At 44.7% G+C, this 19,625-nt stretch overlaps 2 protein-coding genes across 3 annotated transcripts; both read left to right on the plus strand.

Moving 5' to 3' along the window:
• Nucleotides 1-1,781: 1,781 nt before the first annotated feature.
• Nucleotides 1,782-5,045, plus strand: abt1 (activator of basal transcription 1). Its single transcript, XM_030118812.1, has 5 exons — nt 1,782-1,852; nt 2,240-2,677; nt 3,020-3,195; nt 3,643-3,828; nt 3,917-5,045. Exons 2-5 carry the CDS (start codon nt 2,257-2,259, stop codon nt 4,097-4,099), a joined length of 966 nt encoding a protein of 321 aa, XP_029974672.1. The 5' UTR covers nt 1,782-1,852; nt 2,240-2,256; the 3' UTR covers nt 4,100-5,045.
• A 1,460-nt stretch (nt 5,046-6,505) lies between these two features.
• Nucleotides 6,506-19,606, plus strand: cdk16 (cyclin dependent kinase 16). Of its 2 annotated transcripts, XM_030118784.1 has the most exons (17): nt 6,506-6,650; nt 10,223-10,417; nt 10,917-11,069; nt 11,306-11,424; nt 11,672-11,800; nt 12,194-12,250; nt 12,920-13,034; nt 13,242-13,336; nt 13,420-13,482; nt 13,604-13,727; nt 14,226-14,346; nt 14,467-14,564; nt 14,652-14,757; nt 15,726-15,768; nt 15,861-15,951; nt 16,032-16,106; nt 16,178-19,606. In XM_030118784.1, exons 2-17 carry the CDS (start codon nt 10,294-10,296, stop codon nt 16,213-16,215), a joined length of 1,551 nt encoding a protein of 516 aa, XP_029974644.1. In that variant the 5' UTR covers nt 6,506-6,650; nt 10,223-10,293; the 3' UTR covers nt 16,216-19,606. The 2 variants fall into 2 exon arrangements, with proteins under 2 accessions (XP_029974644.1, XP_029974646.1); XM_030118786.1 differs by lacking the exon at nt 10,917-11,069.
• The last annotated feature ends 19 nt before the right edge of the window (nt 19,607-19,625 follow it).

A 19,625-nucleotide genomic window follows, 5' to 3' on the forward strand; every position in this document is an offset into this window, starting at 1 on the left:
GAAAACACAAACTGCATAGAATGAAGGCAGAATAAAGTTGAAATATTCAGATGACTTCAAAAATAATGCCATCCTCACCATACCCTGTACAGTTTCTGGAGTCCAATGAACCTCATAGCAAACTATATGTAGAATCCAGTTTCTTATTTCTGTTTTGTAATTATGAGTTCCTTTTTTTCCGAGGATGAAATCTTGAGAGTTGCACTGCATCTCAGGGTGTTGGGTGGTCTGGTGTCACTTCAGTTTCCAATGTCAAACGTTTTTTAGCTAGTTTTTCACCTCTAATTTCTAATCCCTATTTTTTTCGCTTCCATCAAACCATTAAAGAAATGGTTTGACTGGAATATATCATCACTAACCAAACTAAACTTAGCTACTTACAAATTATCAAAGGAGAAGTACCAGTAATACACTAATATAGATTGATGGGACTGACATTGTAAAAACTCGTCATTAAACATTTATCAGATGAAGAAATGAACTGGAAATCTCTCATTAAACATGTATACAACAGACTGCAGAAGGATAAGTAACAATTCTGCATCAAATACTTTAAGTTGTTTTGAAGTGTGAGCAAAGTGAAATAGTGGAAAAACTATAACTTAAACACAGTGATGGTGGGATTTTTATTAACACTTAAATGATTGAAATCATTTATATATATTAAATTTGTATTTGCAGAAATGTAAACTCAAAAATGTAAACTTTTTCTTTGTTACTATTTTATTTTCTTCTTGAATTGATTTAATGCTTTGATTTCCATGAAAAAAACAAATTAAGTTGTAGCTTACAAATATGGCATTAAAATCAACGAACATAAGCAGAAGAAGTGAAGAAAGGCATTAAAACACACTATAGACAAAATAATGGAAATATTCTGCTGCATTGCAAAAATGAACTTTTATATTTATCAGTTTCCCAAATAACTGAATGTTTCTTCTTCTTCTTCTTCTTCTTCTTCTTCTTCTTCTTCTTCTTCTTCTTCTTCTTCTTCTTCTTCTTCTTCTTCTTCTTCTTGCTCTCATTGTTGTTCTACTTCTTCTTCGTTCGACGGCAGCTGAGCTATGTAAAATTTAGGGACTCACTTCAGATTTGTTTGGGTTCGGGCTCATGTAGGCCTGGATGGGAATGAGCTGGCGGATAAATGTGCAAAGTGGGCTTTAAGAGGAAACACTGTCTCTATCCTTTGTAAACTGTCTAAATCGGAGGTGAAGTCAATAATTAAAAAAACACATCAGGAATATGTGGCAGGACAGATGGGATGGAGAGTCCAAAGGTTGGTTTGGGACGTCAAAGAGTAAGGTCGACGAAAGAAGAAGTATTCACAAGACTGAGAACAGGACATACTGGTCTGAACAAAACGTTGCAGTTGATGGGGAAACACAACTCTGGAGAATGTGATGAGTGTCATGAAGCAGAAACCACAGAGCACGCTCTGATTAGGTGTAGAACCTTTGAAAGAGAGAGAAGAGTTTTTAAAAGCAAGGTTGAGGACCTGAATGTGATCCTCAGAGTGAAGGAAATTTTAGACAAGCCATCAGATCATGCAGTTGTTGAGTATTTATTTGAATATCTTAGGAGGACGGGATTAATGAATAGAATCTTGTTTTTTTTTTTTTCCCCTGTAGCTTGCATGCTACAATTTTTATTGTTACATTTGTGAGCCATAACTGTGAGAGTTCACTCACTCATACATCAGGAGGATGGCGGTAATGCGCTTTAATAGCCCGCGTCTGCAGTACAACAGCTAACGAAGAAGAAGCTGAGCTACGTTGAGCTGACGTCACTCGCATGCGACAGTTTTCACGTGTGAAGCTCAGCACTGCCTGCGGAGAGTTTTTGTCCGTAAAAGGTGAGATTTAAATGATACATTTCTTTTATTTGGGAGCGTATTGTTCAGAAAAGTTCTGAATTGTGTCCTGTTGTGTGTTTGAGTGTTTTAATCTTTCTCTGTAAAGTGTTTGGAAGAAGTAAAACGTGGGGACTCAGGGCCGATGTTTCGGAATAACTGGATTCCCAGTTATCTGCTGACCTTCCCTGGTTCCTAGCGTTCAAACCATATGTTGTTAGTTGTTAGTAATGTTTTGAATGGTTTCATCTTTGATTAGAAAGTGTTTCGCAATTAAGAAAAGCAAGTGGGAAAAAAATTGCGTATGGTGTTTGGGATTAACAGGTGACTGTGTTGACTGGTGGTTCCGAGCCTCAAAACAACTGATGTCACGTGTTTCGGATGTTATAGGGCGCGCGCACTGAGCGATGGAGAGAGGAGAGGAAGAGAAGGAGAGCAACGTTACTGCCGCAGAGGAGGAAGAAGAAGCAGCTGATGTAGAGGAGGAAGAGGAGGAGGATGATGCAGAGGAGGAAGAAAAGGCATCTGATGTAGAGGAGGAGGAGGAAGAGGAGGAAGATGATGATGCAGAGGAAGAAGAAAACACAGCTGATGCAGAGGAGGAGAAGGATGATGATGATGTTTTAGAACAGAGTAACAAAGAAGGAGGTGATGAACCTGCTGCTGGAATGATTAAAAAGAAGACAAAGCAGCCTCCCGGTGGGGACAGAAAGTGTGTTCCAGGTATCCTCTACCTGGGTCACATCCCACCGAGGCTCCGCCCCAAACACTTGAGGAACATGCTGTCCGTGTATGGAGAGATTGGACGCGTATTCCTACAGCCTGAAGGTACAGACTCTACCACAGTATCCAGAGACACCACTGGAATGTCCACAGACACTACCTGATGATATTTACTACAGATACTACCGTGCTACAGATAGGTGTTATGGAACAGAGCAGAAGTCGACACAATAACACTACATTAATTAACATACATTTTATTACTACAGTGTGGTTAAGGTTAATATAAGTTTGGATACTGTCAGCTACTCACTGATACCAAGTACCGATGTAGGTACTTATAAAATACAGTTTATATGATACATGTTTGAAGTTAAAACAACAAAAGCACAGTCAGAGTGCGGTCAGATATCCTGATGTCCTGAAGTGTCCGTGTGTCCTGTGCAGACCAACAGGTGAGGAACAGGAAGAAAAAGGCCGGATTGCGCAGATGTGACTTCACTGAAGGATGGGTAGAGTTTAGAGACAAGCGAGTGGCCAAGAGAGTGGCGGCGTCTCTGCACAACACGCCCATGGGAACCCGGAAGCGCCAGCGCTTCACCTCCGACCTCTGGAACCTCAAGGTAGATGTGGGTGTGCACTTGTCTGCTCCTTCAGGCTGGTGTCAAACTCATTTTAGTTCAGGACCAATTTCTTCTTCATCTAAATTTTTTTGTTGTGATGCAGATGAAATTTTTTTGGCTTTTTTTTCATAAAGCCAAATTATTACTTCTGAAAATTACAACAGTCTTATCATAAATCTAGTTTTAATGATATCCTTCTGGTGCAAAATACAGTGAAACGTCCCATAAACTTCTTAGAGGGATGCACCGATACCGATTTGTAGTTTGATACCAGCCGTGTTTTCTTTCACGGTGTCTCAGCTCCACTCTGTGTTCTGTCGCTCCTCAAAAAAAATCTATGTTTTCTTTGAAATTGTTCCCATTTGCTTGGTGCTTTTTGCCGGATTGGGGCAGATTGGTTTTGGCCCACGGGCCTTATGTTTGACACCCCTTCCCGTGCTTGTGCAGTACCTGCACAGGTTTCAGTGGACTCACCTGAGCGAGCGGCTGGCCTACGAGCAGACGGTGCTGCAGCAGCGGCTCCGCACCGAGGTCTCCCAGGCCAAGAAGGAGACCAACTTCTACCTGAACAACGTGGAGAAGAGCGCTCGCCTGGACAAGACGAGGAAGAAGAGGTGCAGGGATGGAGATCAGGTAACCCCCACCCCCATCTCACACACACACACACACACACACACGCCTCACACCCGCCCATCATCGTGCCTCCGTTCATCCCCGTCAGGTGGATGACAGGACGTGGGGCTTCACCCAGCGTCAGACGGAGGAGGAGATCCAGACGAGGAAGAACAGGAAGAAGGACTCAGACTCCCAGAAGCACCTGGACAAGGCCCGCCTCATTCAGGAGAAGAGCCAATCCAACGTCTCGCTTCTCGCCAAAATCTTCAACTCCAGCCAGTCGACATGACCGAGAGACACACGCCGAGCCCGTTTCCATGGAAACCTGATGGTCGCGACGAACTCTTTCAAAGATCCAATCACAGGCCAGTCTGAGCAGGAGTGGGCGGGGCTAACAGCCAGGAACAGTGTGAAGAACTTGTGGCTGTTTTTGTGAATCAGGGTTTTTCAGCCTGCGGCTCTTCAGCTCCTCTGTAGCTCCATGAAGCTCTAACAGTACAGAATGTAAATAAACATTTTTCATTTTTTAATTTATTCGCTTTTCGCGTTGATTTTCAGAAGTGGTTCAATCTGCAGGATGAAAATGGATAAAGTAAAACAGCTCAGTCAGAAATAACTTTCAAGATATGAAAAGAAAGGGTCGAAAAAAGATTTGAAAATGGGGGAAAGGAAACTCAGAACAAAAGGAGCATATTTAATAGCAACATGTTTTGGATGAATAGATTTTGCTTTTAATGGTTTGGGTCTATTTCAGATGATCGGTGTGTTCTGTGGCTCCAGATGAGTTTTATTTGGTGTGAAATATTGAAAACGGCTCTTTTCATCTTCAGGGTTTGCTCTGAAATCCTGCTGTAAATAAACCTGTCATCACAGGCAGCCGTCACCTTCAGCAGTGTTCCTAAACATGAGGTTCAGGACCAGAGATGAGACGGTCGCAGGCTCTGACTGCTCTAGAGTAGTTCACGTTACATTCACACACGCTCATCCCTCCCAAAGCCCGTTATCAAAAATACATGATACTGGGGGTTCGTTTCCACGACAAGTGTCTGGAAACGCTCAGGCTCCAGCTCCATCTGGATGGCAGATAGTCCACAACTGTACATGTGCACCAAGGCGGGGTAACACGCTGATTTCAGAATCAAATAACTGCACAAATTAGTGGCCAAACACCAAAACTACATTGTTACCTCCACCAGGAGGTTATGTAATCATGTCCGTCTGTTGGTTTGTTGGTTGGTTGGTTGGTTGGTTGGTTGGTCTGTTAGCAACATTACGGAAAAAGTAATGGACAGATTGCAATGAAACTTTGTGGAAAGGTGGGTCTTGGGCATCTTGGTGATGATCTGGATCGCTGTCTGGATCCAGGAATTTTTTAAAGGATTCTTTATCATTGAGAGACAGGGAGTCTTTTACTTAGTTGGGCAGGCCCGCCGACGGGGGGGGGGAAACAAACGCCTGGTTCACACAGGACGCGCCGCGCGTGGAGGCGGAAGCGCCAAGCACCCAGTTTCAGATCCCCTGTTAACCTATCTGACGGTTCATACAGGAGGCGCGGGGGAACACTGCGCGCGTAGAGGCTCGCGCCGCAGACCGCGGGGCTCCGCTCCTCTCTATTTTCTCCGCGAGCCGCACGCCATGGACCGCCAGTTGTAAAGCTGGACAGAGCAGATCGCACCAGACAGGAAGTCGGGAACAGAAAACATGACAGAATCCGGTCAATTTTCAAATTAAAATGAAGTAAAATAACATAAATTATGTTGCTTTACGGTTTTCCTTTTCAGATACACACACACACAGGGAGAGAGGGCGAGAGAGAGAGGCACCGCACGCTGCAGCGCTCCGCTCCGATCACACCCCCGATCACAATGTTGTTTATTATATATGGTGTTCTTATTGTTGTTGGTGACTGATTTCAGCTGTGGCGGAGGTCTGCGCTCTCTGAGTGCCAATTTCTACTTTTCATTGTTTCTGTGTAAAGGACACTCTTTTCCAAATGTTTCCATGTAGACGTGAAACTCAGACTCAAACAAATATGCAACATTGAGGTGTTCTCTCATGAAGTGTTGTGTGAAGAAGCCCAAGTTAACTTCACGCTTGCCAAAACTTAACACTTTCCCTCTGAAAATTTCCATTCAGGCGCAGTTTTTTTTCTCAAAGAACTGAGACTTTTCCAAACTCTGATTCTCAACACCTCCCAGTGTTTTAGTATGTAATGGTTCATCAGAGAAATTTCCTTTTTCTCAATTTAGAGCACAACATATTTTTATATATATATATATATATATATATATATATATATATATATATATACACACACACACACACAGTATATTATTTTTGAAGGTACACATCACTTCTTCAGAAGTAGATTTCTGTAGTGAAAAAGCCATTATCAATTTCTAATACTTTGATTGAATTTTGTGTGCTTTTTTTCAAAATCTTTTCTTCATTTACTCACTAATTTCAATAATAAAACACCCATATGAATGATTGTAGATTCTACTTTTCCTGTTTGTTCGGTGGTTGTTTGCATTTTTTAAATTTTATTCATATTAAAAAAAATAATCAGACATTTTAAGAAATAAATTACCTTCTTTTCAGAAGAATTAAATTTAAAAGATTACATTAAATCCTGTTAAAACTGAGCACCTGGCGTGGGCGGGGCCACGCGTGACGTCACTGAGGGTGCGCTGAGCGTCTCCGTCAGGACGCACCGGAGGAGCAGAGCTGAGCGGAGTAGCAACATGGCTGCAGATTACTGGGAGCTGGAGGGATCCGAGACTCCGTCAGACTGAACCGAGCCGAGCGAAACCCGGCACAGCCCGGGACGGACCCGCCCGGTGAGTAGCGGCCGTCGCCGGGCTTCGTGTGGGTGTGTGACCGGGGGAACGGTTGTGTGTTTTTTTTTTTCTGCTCCGCCTCCGCTGCTATTTATAACGCTGTGGGCTGCAGGAAATACACGGGTCCCGTCCTCAGCGGTCCCGCTACACACACAGCACGTAGACGGCGCCACTGTCAGCCCGCACAAAAACCCGCAAATACCGCAAAAATACCCAAACGCCGTCCAAGCTTTGCCGCACAAAAGACAGCAACAGGCAGCGGTGCGGTCCAGCTGTCAGGTACACGAGCTGTCAATCACTGTTAGCATGTTAGCTCCCGTGGAGATCATCTTTAAGATCCAGGTGGGAGGAGTCTGCACGTGATGGACGTTCAGTGAGAGGTTAACGTTCAGGTGAGAGGTTCGTGTTCAGGTGTGACCGTGCTGACACGTTCAGCTGAGATGTTGCTGCTGAGGGTCAGGGATGACATTGACGCTCAGGTGAGACGTTGACCTCTCGCAGTTCTACATTAATCGACAATATTTTGACCAATGATATTCTTAATGACTCAACCAGTGGACTGTTAGTATGTGATATAAGTGACCATCTACCAGTATTTACAATCTTTGCTAGCGGCTGCACATCTGATCAACAGGAGCAAAGAAATCAGTATGTAAGGATAAGAACAGAGGAATCAATAAATGCTTTCAAAAGTGACTTAACAACACAGAACTGGGAAGTGGTGTACAATAAAAGAAACGTGCATGATGCATATGATGTGTTTATTAAAATATTTCAAATGTTGTATGATAAAAATTGTCCCTTAAGGAAAAGAAACAAAAGTTTTCAACAGAAAGGTAATCCCTGGATGACTAAGGGATTGCGGAATGCCTGTAGGAAGAAGAATTTGCTTTATAAAAAATTCATCAAATCAAGAACTAAAGAAACTGAAAATAAATACAAAGCATATAAAAATAAACTAACTAACATTATCAGAACTGCAAAGAAAGATTATTTATGTAAATTATTGGATAACAATAGAGATAATATGAGAGAACTATGGAAAATACTGAACAATGTAATACATAAATCCAAAGGAAAGGTATGTTACCCCAAGCACTTCACTGTGGAAGGAAAAGAAAATGATAATATGATGGATGTGGCAAATTGTTTCAATAAGTTTTTTGTAAATATTGGAAGTGACCTAGCTGAAAAGATTCCAGATGTGGGGAGAGACACAGGCAATCATAATTTTATAAATCGTAATCTGAGTTCAATGTTCCAGAGAAATGTTGAAGAAAAAGAAGTAATTCAGGTAGTTTCAGCATGCAAAAACAAAACATCACGTGATTGCAATGATATTGACATGATTCTTGTCAAAAATGTTATTGAATGTATTTCAAAGCCACTCACCTACATCTGCAATCTATCTTTTCAAACTGGGACATTTCCGAATCAAATGAAAGTAGCCAAAGTAATTCCAGTGTATAAAGCCGGGGACAAACATGATTTTACAAATTATAGACCAGTCTCACTACTTTCTCAATTCTCCAAAATATTAGAAAAACTTTTTGTTGCTCGTTTGAATACATTTCTGGAAAAAAATAAAATACTTAATGAAAGTCAGTACGGATTCAGGTCAAAGAGGTCAACTGCATTAGCACTTCTGGATTCTGTTGAGGAGATAGCAAATTCGTTGGAGAATAAAATGTACACAATCGGAATATTCCTTGACCTCCAGAAGGCTTTTGACACCATTAACCATGATATTTTAATAGATAAGTTAGAGAGATATGGGATCCGAGGGAGAGTATTGGACTGGGTAAAGAGCTATCTGACTGACCGAAAACAATTTGTACAACTTGGAGATTTCTGTTCTTTATTGTTGGATGTTTCTTGTGGTGTCCCACAGGGGGCAGTATTGGGCCCCATTTTATTTATTCTTTATATAAATGATATATGTAAAGTTTCAGATGTTCTCAAGTTAGTTTTGTTTGCTGATGATACGACTATTTTTTGTACTGGGGATGACCTCCAGGCATTAGAGCAGGAGATGAATACAGAATTGAAAAAAATTAAATCGTGGTTAGATAGAAACAAATTGTCATTAAACTTGGGGAAAACCAAGTTAATGGTGTTTGGAAACATGGGAACAAATGATGTTGAAATTAAGTTGGATGATAAAATTATTGAAAAAGTAAATGAAATAAAATTCTTAGGAGTATTAATAGATGATAAAATTAATTGGAAATCACATATAAGCCATGTTCAAAGAAAAGTTTCAAGAAGTATTTCAGTAATAAATAAGGCAAAACATGATCTAAATAAAAATTCATTGCGTATACTTTATTGTTCATTAGTTTTGCCATATTTTACTTACTGTGCAGAAGTATGGGGAAATAACTATAAAACAGCATTACACCCTCTTGTCATTTTACAGAAGAAAGCAATCAGAATAATACATGGTGTCGGTTACAGAGAACATACAAACATACTTTTTGCAAATTCTAAATTATTAAAATTTCAAGATATTGTTGATTTATTGACTGTACAAATTGTATTTAGGGCAAGTAAGGACAATCTTCCAAAAAACATCCAACTTTTATTTTCTAAAAGAGTAGGAGTAGGGTACAATTTACGTCATACACAGAATTTTAAAGTTAGATGGGCGAATAATAAACGGAAAAGACTTTGTCCTTCAGTTCAAGGGGTAAAATTGTGGAACAACCTGGGGAGGCAGCTCAAGGAATGTCCAAATATGAAGTTATTTAAAAAGAAACTGAAAGAAATTACTTTTGAAAAATATATTAAGGGAAATGATTTTTGTTTATAAAAAAGGAAGTGTTATAAATTGTACTGTGAACACAACTGTGTAACAATGAAGGTTGTAATATCTTGAGTTAAAGAGTTAAAGTAAAGAGGGGTGGGAGATAATAAGTGTTACTTCATCCCACTCCTTTTCGAGCCAATATAAATGTGTTTTGTTATTGTATTATGCTGTATTGATTGTAATGATTTTTGTATATTGTAATGTAATTTTTGTTTACTGCCGAGCACTGTGAATGAAATTCAGCTCGAAACAAAATAAACAAACAAACCTCAGCATGTGATGGTGGCCAGGTGAGACGATGGCCGTTATTCTGCAGTGGCGACGTTCAGGCGAGACCCTGACATTTGAGTGATGGCGTTGACGTGTCGAGTGTGGGATTTGCACGAGACAATGTCTTTGAAATGTGATCATGGCTGTCAAGTACAACAACGATGTTCAGTTGGGAGATGGCCGTAAGGTCAGGTTATGGAATAAACGTGATCCTGACAAAGTATAAATGTGATGATGCATTTTTACACCTTCCATGCGACACGCTGACATTCAGATGAGGTTGTGATGAACAGGTGATGTGGTAATGTTCACATGAGCCATTTTTTGAGAGGATGGAGTTCAGTGTGATGACGACGTCCAGGTGAGACGGTGAGGTCCATGACGGTGGACGACGGCGGAGACTGTCTTTCAGACGAGGTGGTGACATTCTGGTGTGACGGTAACGTCGGTCCTCGTTTTAATGCGCGCCTCCTCCCTGTTATCACCTGTCCAGGTGAGGTCTCCAGGCTGGCTGCCCCACCCCCCTCAGCTTCACGTCCCCCCCTTCCGCCCCGGCCCCCCCTCATGGAGAGAATGAGGAAGATCAAACGGCAGCTGTCACTCACACTGGGGAGGGGCGGGGCCGGGGGAGGAGACAGGACCCTGAGTGACACCATCGCTCAGGACGTGACGTCACACAGTGACTCAGGTGAGGCTCTCAGGTGTTCCTGGCATCTCGGAAGTTCCCGGTTCTATTCCTGACTCACAAACACTTCCCAGCCTGATTCTCCCCCCTCCTTTAGATCTGATTGGTTGGTTGAATTCGTGATTGTGATTGGTTGTTGGAGCTGTCAATCAATCAAGTAATCAAACTTTGAATTAATTTGTTAATTTTTTTCCTCTCCCTCTTTTTTTTCTAAATCAACCAACCATCACGCCCTCACCCCTTAACTCCTCCCACCCATCCTTGATGCTTCACTCCTAACTCTTCCCACTTAACCTCCCATCCCTCCCATCTTCACTCATTAACTCCTCCCACCTCACTCCTAACTCCTCCCACCCATTGCCATTTTACCCCACCACCACCTTTTCACTCCCTTTACTTTTTCCACCTTTTTTACCCTACTTTTCCTCCGCCTTTACCACCTCCCCACCCCACCCCCTGTTGCCCTCCCCCCTGTGCCCCCCACCCCCCCACCCCCTCTCAGAGGTGGTGTCTCTTCGGTCCTCCGGAGGCCTGAAGGTCCGATCTTCGTCTTCTTCCGTTCAGTCTTTGCTTCAGTCGTACAGCAGCTCGCTGAGGAAGCCCCGCGGCCTGGGACGCAGCCTGAGCTCCTACCTGAACCACACCACCAGACTGGGTACAAATGCTGCACGTTCATGAGTACTAGTATGCCCTCATCCACCACACCACCCGTACGGACGCTGCAGGTGTAGAAATGACGCCACCTGGACCGTCGGTCCTAATCCAAACATGGTAGCAGTAGCAGTCCACTTCTCCAGAGGAGCCCAGTCTTTCCTTTCAGCTGCGTCTGATGGACCCACCGTTCTGCAGCGTGCACGTGTGTATTCTGTGTGTGCGTGTGTGTACTTTCAGAGATCGTGCACGAGGATGTGAAGATGAGCTCGGATGGAGAAAGCGATCCGGCTTCTTCCTCGGATGACGTTCACAGTCCAGTTCGAGTTCGACTGAGGAACAAGAAGATCTCCACTGAGGTAGTGAACCGGTCCACAGCGGTCCACACTGGTCCGCACTGGTCCGCAGCGGTCCACAGCAGTCCACACTGGTCCGCAGCGGCCAGCAGCGGTCCGCAGCAGTCCGCAGCGGTCCACACTGGTCCACAGCGGTCCACTGCGGCCCGCAGCGGTCCGCAGTGGACCGGCAGTGACCGGCGTCCCACAGGGCTGTGTTGTTGTCCTGTTGTCCTGCTTCCTGTTCATGTGCTGAAACATTTCCTGTCAGGACATCAACAAGCGGCTCTCGCTGCCGGCCGACATCCGACTCCCCGACGACTACCTGGAGAAGTTTAACGTGATTGGTCCGGCTTTGTTCGAGCAGCCAATCAGCAGGCGGCTGCGTCGGGTCTCTCTGGTGAGCTCAGCCGTTTAGCCTGTGTTTCTACTGTTTTACTGTTTTTGTTAGTTTTCATTTTCCTTGTTCTTATTGTATTTTATCTTGCGCTTGCTCTTGTGTTTATGACTTTGTACAGCACTTTGTGCCAGCAGTAGCTGTTTTTAAAGTGCAATATAAATAAAGTTGAGTTGAGTTTCCACTGTGTTCCGACCTCATCTCCACTGCATTTCTGTTTCTACCATGTTTCATGTACATTACCCATGTTTCTGTTGTTTGTAATGCACTTATATTGTGCTTCCACTGTCTTTCTACTTTATTTCCACTGTGACTTTCTCTAATGTTTCTACTGGTTTTCTCCTGTGGGTGTGGATGGCTTTAACCCCGCCCTGTCTGCGCTCTGTGTGTGAGCAGTCGGAGATCGGCTTTGGGAAACTGGAGACGTACATCAAACTGGACAAACTGGGAGAGGTGAGGATGCGTCGTTTCTCACCCGTTTGAATCGCATCCACTTTCCCGTAGCCCAGGGGTACGAAACGTAAGGCCCGTGGGCCAAAATCAGGTCACAAGAGGCTCCATTCCAGCCCACCTAACCACCAAGCAAATTGTTAAAAAAATTCAAATTTTTTTCCCAGATTTCTTGTTAAAATCCTAAATATGCATCATAACATGCATTAGCATTTCACTGTATTGTACAGTGGTGTGAAAGTCTTTGCCCCAACCCTGATTTCAGGTCTCAGATCCTCAAACAAATTTAAATATAAGACAAAGCACAAGTAAACACAAAGTACAGTTTTCAAATGTTTTTTTTACTATTAAGGGAGAATCAAATCAGGACCGCTCCACACCAGAAGCTTTCATTAATATTGGCTTGATGTTGAGATTGCAGACATTTTCTGTCGTCACTGTTAGTTTTTGTGACATTTTCTTCATGCTAACTCAGTGTCACAACATCAGTGGCAGCATTTGATGAGATTGTGCTGCATGTGGCTCCTGAATGAAAGTGTGTCTGACACCCGTGATCTATCTCTACACGTTTTTCGCTTGTTTAATTGTTTTCTCGCCGATCTCCCTCGACTACAGTCTTCCCGTCACCCCGTTCCCTCTCTCATAACTCGCTTGTATCTGGCCCTTCTGCAGGGGACGTACGCCACGGTCTACAAAGGTCGCAGTAAACTGACCGAGAATCTCGTCGCTCTGAAGGAAATTCGACTGGAACATGAAGAAGGAGCTCCGTGCACTGCGATCAGAGAAGGTACTGATGCCGTGAGGCCAGACGCTCTGATCCAGAGTCCGGCCAGTCAGATGCAGCCCTCTCCTGTTTGCGTTTATTAAGAATCTTACAGTTATTGCGTGTTTATTTATCATGCAGCACTGATAAGAATAATTGTAGTACCACTACTGCCCTGCAGGGGCGTGAGAGAGCTGGTACAGCAGTGTCAGTGTGTGTTTCCTTCTGTAGTGTCTCTGCTGAAGGACCTGAAACACGCCAACATCGTCACGCTTCACGACATTATCCACACACAGAAGTCGCTCACGCTGGTGTTCGAGTACCTGGTGGGACACACACTCACACACACACACGGTTTGAAGGTCTTCTCTGCGTTGTGTGTTTAAATGTGTGTGCGTTTGATTTCCAGGACAAAGATCTCAAGCAGTATCTGGACGACTGTGGAAACGTGATCCACGTCCACAACGTCAAGGTAAGAAAACCGCCCTGCGGAGACGCCTTCATCTCCAGAACAGGATAATGGAGTATTGATCAGATTAGTGAATGGAAACGGAGCTACTTCATGTCAACACCGTGTGGTGGTGTGTGTTCAGCTCTTCCTCTTCCAGCTGCTCCGCGGTTTGTCGTACTGCCACCGCAGGAAAGTCCTCCACCGAGACCTGAAGCCCCAGAACCTGCTGATCAACGAGCGGGGGGAGCTCAAGCTGGCCGACTTCGGTGAGTCCGCCGACATCTGCTGACCTTCTGTTGTCCCAACACGAGGGCCGTGTGCCAGAACCGGGCCGTAAGAAGCTCCAATCTGGACCGTCGAAGAAAACACGAGTTTTTGAGGTGTATCAGTGATGCTGCCTTGAAAGCGAGCGACCTGGTTGACATCAAACCAGCCTCAAAGCCGTGCCGTCAGCGGGACTTTGGAAAAACATGCCGAATGCAACCATTCTTTTTGGACATTTCACTGCGTTTTGCCCCAGTAGGTGTCATGAAGAGAAGCAATTTTCCGTATTGTCGGTGAAAATAAACACTTTCTCGTCACATATAGTCCGCACCACGACAAAGGAAAACTTTAAATGTTTAAATAGAGGTTATTATAGCTCCACTTCACCGGTCTAAAACATTCCAGATGAAATTTGGATGAATGGGGCTCCTTGGCTAAAATGTTTCTCCTTAGCTTCACAGAAATAATGTGTGTGTGTGTGTGTGTGTGTGTGTGTTCAGGTTTGGCTCGAGCGAAATCGATCCCAACAAAGACCTACTCCAACGAGGTGGTGACGCTGTGGTACAGGCCTCCAGACATCCTGCTGGGCAGCACCGACTACTCCACCCACATCGACATGTGGTCAGTGCTCTGCTCCAGGCGCCGTTTACACCACAGCGCTACAGTATCCACCAACATGAAGCGTTTTCAGCGTTGTCCTGTGAGCAGTGTGACCCCGCTGACCTCTCCTCCTGTCGCCAGGGGCGTCGGGTGTATCTTCTACGAGATGGCGACCGGTCGGCCTCTGTTCCCCGGGTCCATGGTGGAGGAGGAGCTTCACTTCATCTTCAAACTGCTGGGTGAGAAACCGCCGGGTTCCCGGTCGGCTCCTGGCTCGGAGCCGCCGGAGGTCCGGAGAGCAAACGCCGTGTGTTGTGTGTGTGCAGGGACCCCCACCGAGCAGACCTGGCCCGGCATCACGTCCAACGAGGAGTTCGTGGCGCTCAACTACCCTCAGTACAAAGCAGAGCGACTCAGTAACCACACTCCCAGGTGCCCCCCACACACACACACACACACACACTCCCTGCTTCAAAGCAGTCAATCAATCTGATTCATTTTGCTGAAGCCTAATTCTAGAGGTGTCAAACGTAAGGCTCACGGGCCGAAACCGGCCCGCACGAGACTCCAATCCGGCCAAACCGCCAAGCAAAATGTAATAATTCCAAATAAACATTGATTTATTGAACGAATGCTTTTAGAGCAGCAGACACGACACACCACCGAGACCTGAGCTGAGATTTCAGCGACGCTGCCATGGAAGCGAGCAAACAAGCACTCGCCTCAAACACCCATAATGCAACAGCTAGAGGAGAATCTTTTCGGATATTTCACCCCGTTTTGCATCATTAAGTTTGACTTTTTGTTGAGACTGGAGTCATTTTCCATAGTAATGGTTTAATTTTGTGAGAAATATCAACATTTTCATGATGTTTACTTTCCGCCACAAGAAAGTTTTCGAATATAAAGGTTATCATGGCACTTTTTTACCCATCCCTGAAGTAAATGTGTTTGGTGTGTTTAGAATCCATACAGTCAAAGGACATGAATCAATCTCTTAAAATGTTCATTTAATTGAAAATACACCACCTGTTTTATAAACTTTAGGGGTTTTTTTTTTTAACTTTTTTTTTTAGCTGTCTGATAATGAGTCCTAATATAAATACTAGATGGGATTAGCGTACTAACATCGGTCCCCGACACTGAAAAACCTTCTAAGAAAGCATGAAATATGTTCATTTTTTTCACTTGGGGGTGAAGCAGCTGTGGGTTCGCTTTGTTCACAGCTCTTCTACATTTAGCATGAGCAGAACAGAGTCCTCGTCCGGGCCTCTGCTTTCTCCTGATGAGTATCGGAGGATGTGTGTGAGATGCTTTCTGTGCTCAGGAGGTTGTGTGTGTGTGTGTGTGTGTGTGTGTGTGTGTGTGTGTGTGTGTGTGTGTGTGTGTGTGTCGCTCAGGCTCTGCAGTGAAGGAGTGGAGCTGCTGTCCAGGTTTCTGCAGGTCAGTCAGCCTGTCAACACTTTGCTTTCACTCCGGCTGGAAATCTGAATCGACATGTTGTGTTTAACGTTGTGATGTTCGTCCAATCTCAGTTCGAAGGGAAGAAGAGGATCTCGGCGGAGGAGTCGATGAAGCAGAGCTACTTCAGTGACCTTGGGACCCGGGTGATGTCGCTTCCTGACAGTAAGTCGCTCGCCGCCGGTGGCGTGACGTTGGCTAGCGCGCTGTGCAGCGTCACAAAGATCCTCCCCTTCGTCTTTCAGCGACTTCCATCTTCAGCGTGCCGGAAATTCAGCTGGAAAAAGAAACGGCGAGGTCGGCGGCGCCCGTGGATCCAGGTGAGACGCACGCTGCCTTCAGCTCTGGAAGGAAAAAGAAAAGTAGACGACGCGCCTCTCCTTCTGTTCAGCCAACAGTCCAAACAGGAGGCGGAGCCTGCTCTTCTGACGTCACTGGGAGGCGGAGTCTGACCTCCGGACGGCGTTCGGGGGAGGAGTCTGCTTGTAGGGAGGGTTGACATTTCGAGGCGGAAGGCGAAGAGGCGGGGTCAACTTCTTTGACACCATCAAGGAGGCGGAGCCTGCTACAGGAACCCTGAAGGACAAGAAGTAATAAGCTAGCACGGCTCAGTTAGCTGAAGACGTTTAGTTACTGTTATGGAGGAGAAGAAGGGAGCAACCAGCAGTGGCGAGTGGCGGCGAGGCGTCCGGGGCGTCTCCCACGGGATCTGTCTTCCATTTCCGACGCGCAGGTGAAACGTTTCATCACAGGCTCTGGACAGGATCCTGGAAAAACCCTGGAACTCAGATCCGTTGGCAGGGAACACCTGGAAACGGCGTTGTCACGGTGACACAGGTAAGACGACGGTGTCACGGCTGACTCTGCATGTGAGACTTTTTTTTTTTTTTCTTCACCTACTGCTGAAGAAAAGGTGGTTTTAATATATGGAATATAACATCATCGTGTTTCGTATAAGATAAAACCTTTTTTAACGATTCAAGCAGGGCATCAAACCGTGAAAGGAGGCAAAGTTTCCCCGGGCGCCGTTTCTGTTTACACCGCAGGCTTGAGAGAAGGGCGCCGCGGGCGCCACGGGCGCCGAGGCCGCGGCTCTGCTGCTCCTTCCGGTGTTGGATTTACACTCCAGCCTGCAGGAGAAGCCATGTGTGTCCAAACTGAAGGGAAGAAAAACACTGACTTTGACTGTTTCCTTCTGAAGGCGTGACTCCAGTTTCTGCATGTGTGTGTCGTACACTCAGACTTTATACTGTAATACTGTTCAAATATATACTGTAAAGAAAAACACAGCCAGTAATACTGTATATGAATGCAGCGATGCGGTCAAGGACAGTAATACTTTCAGTCTGCAGTATATAGCTCACAACAGGAGTTTCTTTGACTTATTTATTTATTGCTTTCGTGTTTACTAGAGATCAGTGAGCAGTTTCCCCCACGGCAGGCCTCGTTTGAAAACCGCTTAACCGTCAATAACCAGCCAACAATCAATCAACAATAAGCTGCTGGTGAGACGGTCGTCCAACAGTCAGATGACTGCCAATCAGCCATCAACGGTCCCACAGTCTTCCGTCAGTCGGCCAACAGCCTCGTGATCGCCATCTAAACGTCGGTTGTTACTGAAGGTCATTTGAAAGTCACCACTTGTTATAAATTACTTTGAAGACGCTCCGCTGACAATTGGGCTCTGAGAAGATGTGCGGGGAGAAATATGGCCGTAGATATGTGTTAGGCTATGAGCGTTAGCCTCTATTGCAATACCGGATCCGGTGGAAATACGGTCGTGTATTGCATTGGCAGCTAATGCTCGTAGCCATATCTGTGGCCATACGTCTATGCTTGTATCTCCTGCCGTGTGACGTAATTTTCCGATCCAGTTGATGGATTTAATTGACAAATTCTTTGTTTTCTCTCTCCATCCTTTTGTTAATTCCACCCTGAAGTAACCCCAGACCTTTCAGTTGGCTTGTCTCTGTAGTTTTGTCACATGGGGCCACATTCGGGCCCCGTTCACGCCACAGCGTTTCAGGTGGAAACGTGTCGATTTTTTTATTCATGCAACGGCGTTTTCAAACCAACGTCCGTTTACAGGGACAAAAAAAAAAAAAAAAAGACAGAAAACTGTAGTTTTCATGTTGGGCCACTAGCTGGTGCTGTTTGTTTTTTTTATCCGCAGAGTTGGAGCGTTTTCAAAAAGTTGTATTTCCCCCTGTTTCCACTATTTCAAAAAGTTGCGTTTTCACTGACTGCGAGCATCGCCGTCTGGTAAACCAAGGTTTTCCGTTCTCACATCGGATTAATGTCCGTGTGAACGGAGCCTGAGATTCTCCCTCTTCACATGAATTTAGCCTTTGCTATGAAAAGCAGGGCTCTTTTTTTTCCCCTTTCTTTTTTTAATGGTGCGTTCATGCGACTGTGAATTGCTAAAGCTGCCAACTGGGGAATTCCTGTTTCCCCGTTTGGAGAGTTTTTCCTCAGCAGGTAAATAACACCACAGATAAAGACTTTATTATTAACTTGACGGCGTTTTGAGGTGTTTTCTGGTCACTTTACCATTTCCCAGTTCCTCATGAACTCACCATCCAGGTTTTTTTTTTTCTATCAGATTTCCGAGTGTTGATATACTTTAAAACAGTTTGCTGTTGTTGCTGATGTGAAGCTTTTCTTTTTTTAGCTGTGAAGAAATATTAGCAATAGAGAAATATTCCTAATAAGACAATAATAACTGATCAGTGTTCGACTCAGAGGAAGCTGAATTTTTAATCTGCTGTATAGAGAAGAACGAACTGTCACACACGTACGTGTCTGTGTGGGAGAGATCAGACGTGACTGAAGGACGCCTTCTTCGTGTCAGCCGCTTTCATCACTTCTCAGTGGATTTTTCCCAACATAAAATCCTTCAATAGCCAACCAGGAAGTTATTGATTAGCCTGTAATGTTCAGCGTCTGCTCATGTTCTGTCAGCTTTCATGGTGCAGCACTGAGAAGTGGTGAAGCGCTGAAACGTGTGGAGGCCAGTCGTGTTTACAGGCTGTAAATCAGAGTGTTTCCCGTATTTTTCTGAATGAAATGTTAATGCGACAGAGAGCGCCGAGTCACAGGTGGAGCTTCTGTCAGCCGCACCAGAGCAGAGGGAGGAAAACACAAAACGAATGACTGTTGAATGTAACTCCAAGCAGTTTTATTGTGATCGGTAGTTTAACGTTGACTGGGTTTACAATAAAAACAATGTGTACAGAGTGGTGGGTTATCGATTAGACGCCAGGCGCAGGTTTTCACTCTGCACGCCGCCGCAGTGTCGTCGTGGTCGTGGTCGCTCCTCAGCCGCTGCTTGGCGGTGCAGAAAGCAGCCTCTGCAGAGCTCACATCTCCTCCGAGGTCACAGGGTCATCTGCGTTTCACCCCCCCATGTATAAAAGGTGACATTTTAGCTTCTTTCGCTCTCCATTCTAGTTCTAAACACTAAAATCAGGAGAACTGTGTCACACCCACCAGCACTGGAGGAGACGTGCAGAGGCTGCTTTCTCTGCTGTTGTAGACGAACTTGCTTCTTTTAGGTCGACACCATACCAAAGTTATCTGCAATATACTGCAATGCATGATGGGATTCTTCCAGATAACTTCTATGCTGATTTCTTTGAATAATCTTCCATTTGCCAAGAACGCGCAGCGACGTATCTGATGCTATAAGGGTTCTGCGTGACTTGCAGTCCACGTATGAAACAGAGTATATCCTGTTATGGTGTACAATTATGTTTACTATATGTATTCTGGATATATTTACATGAAATAAATATACATTAAAGTCTTTATTTATTATCAATGTTGGTGGGTTCTGCCTC

The sequence above is a fragment of the Salarias fasciatus genome, chromosome 20, assembly GCF_902148845.1.
Source record: "Salarias fasciatus chromosome 20, fSalaFa1.1, whole genome shotgun sequence".
NCBI lineage: Eukaryota > Metazoa > Chordata > Actinopteri > Blenniiformes > Blenniidae > Salarias > Salarias fasciatus.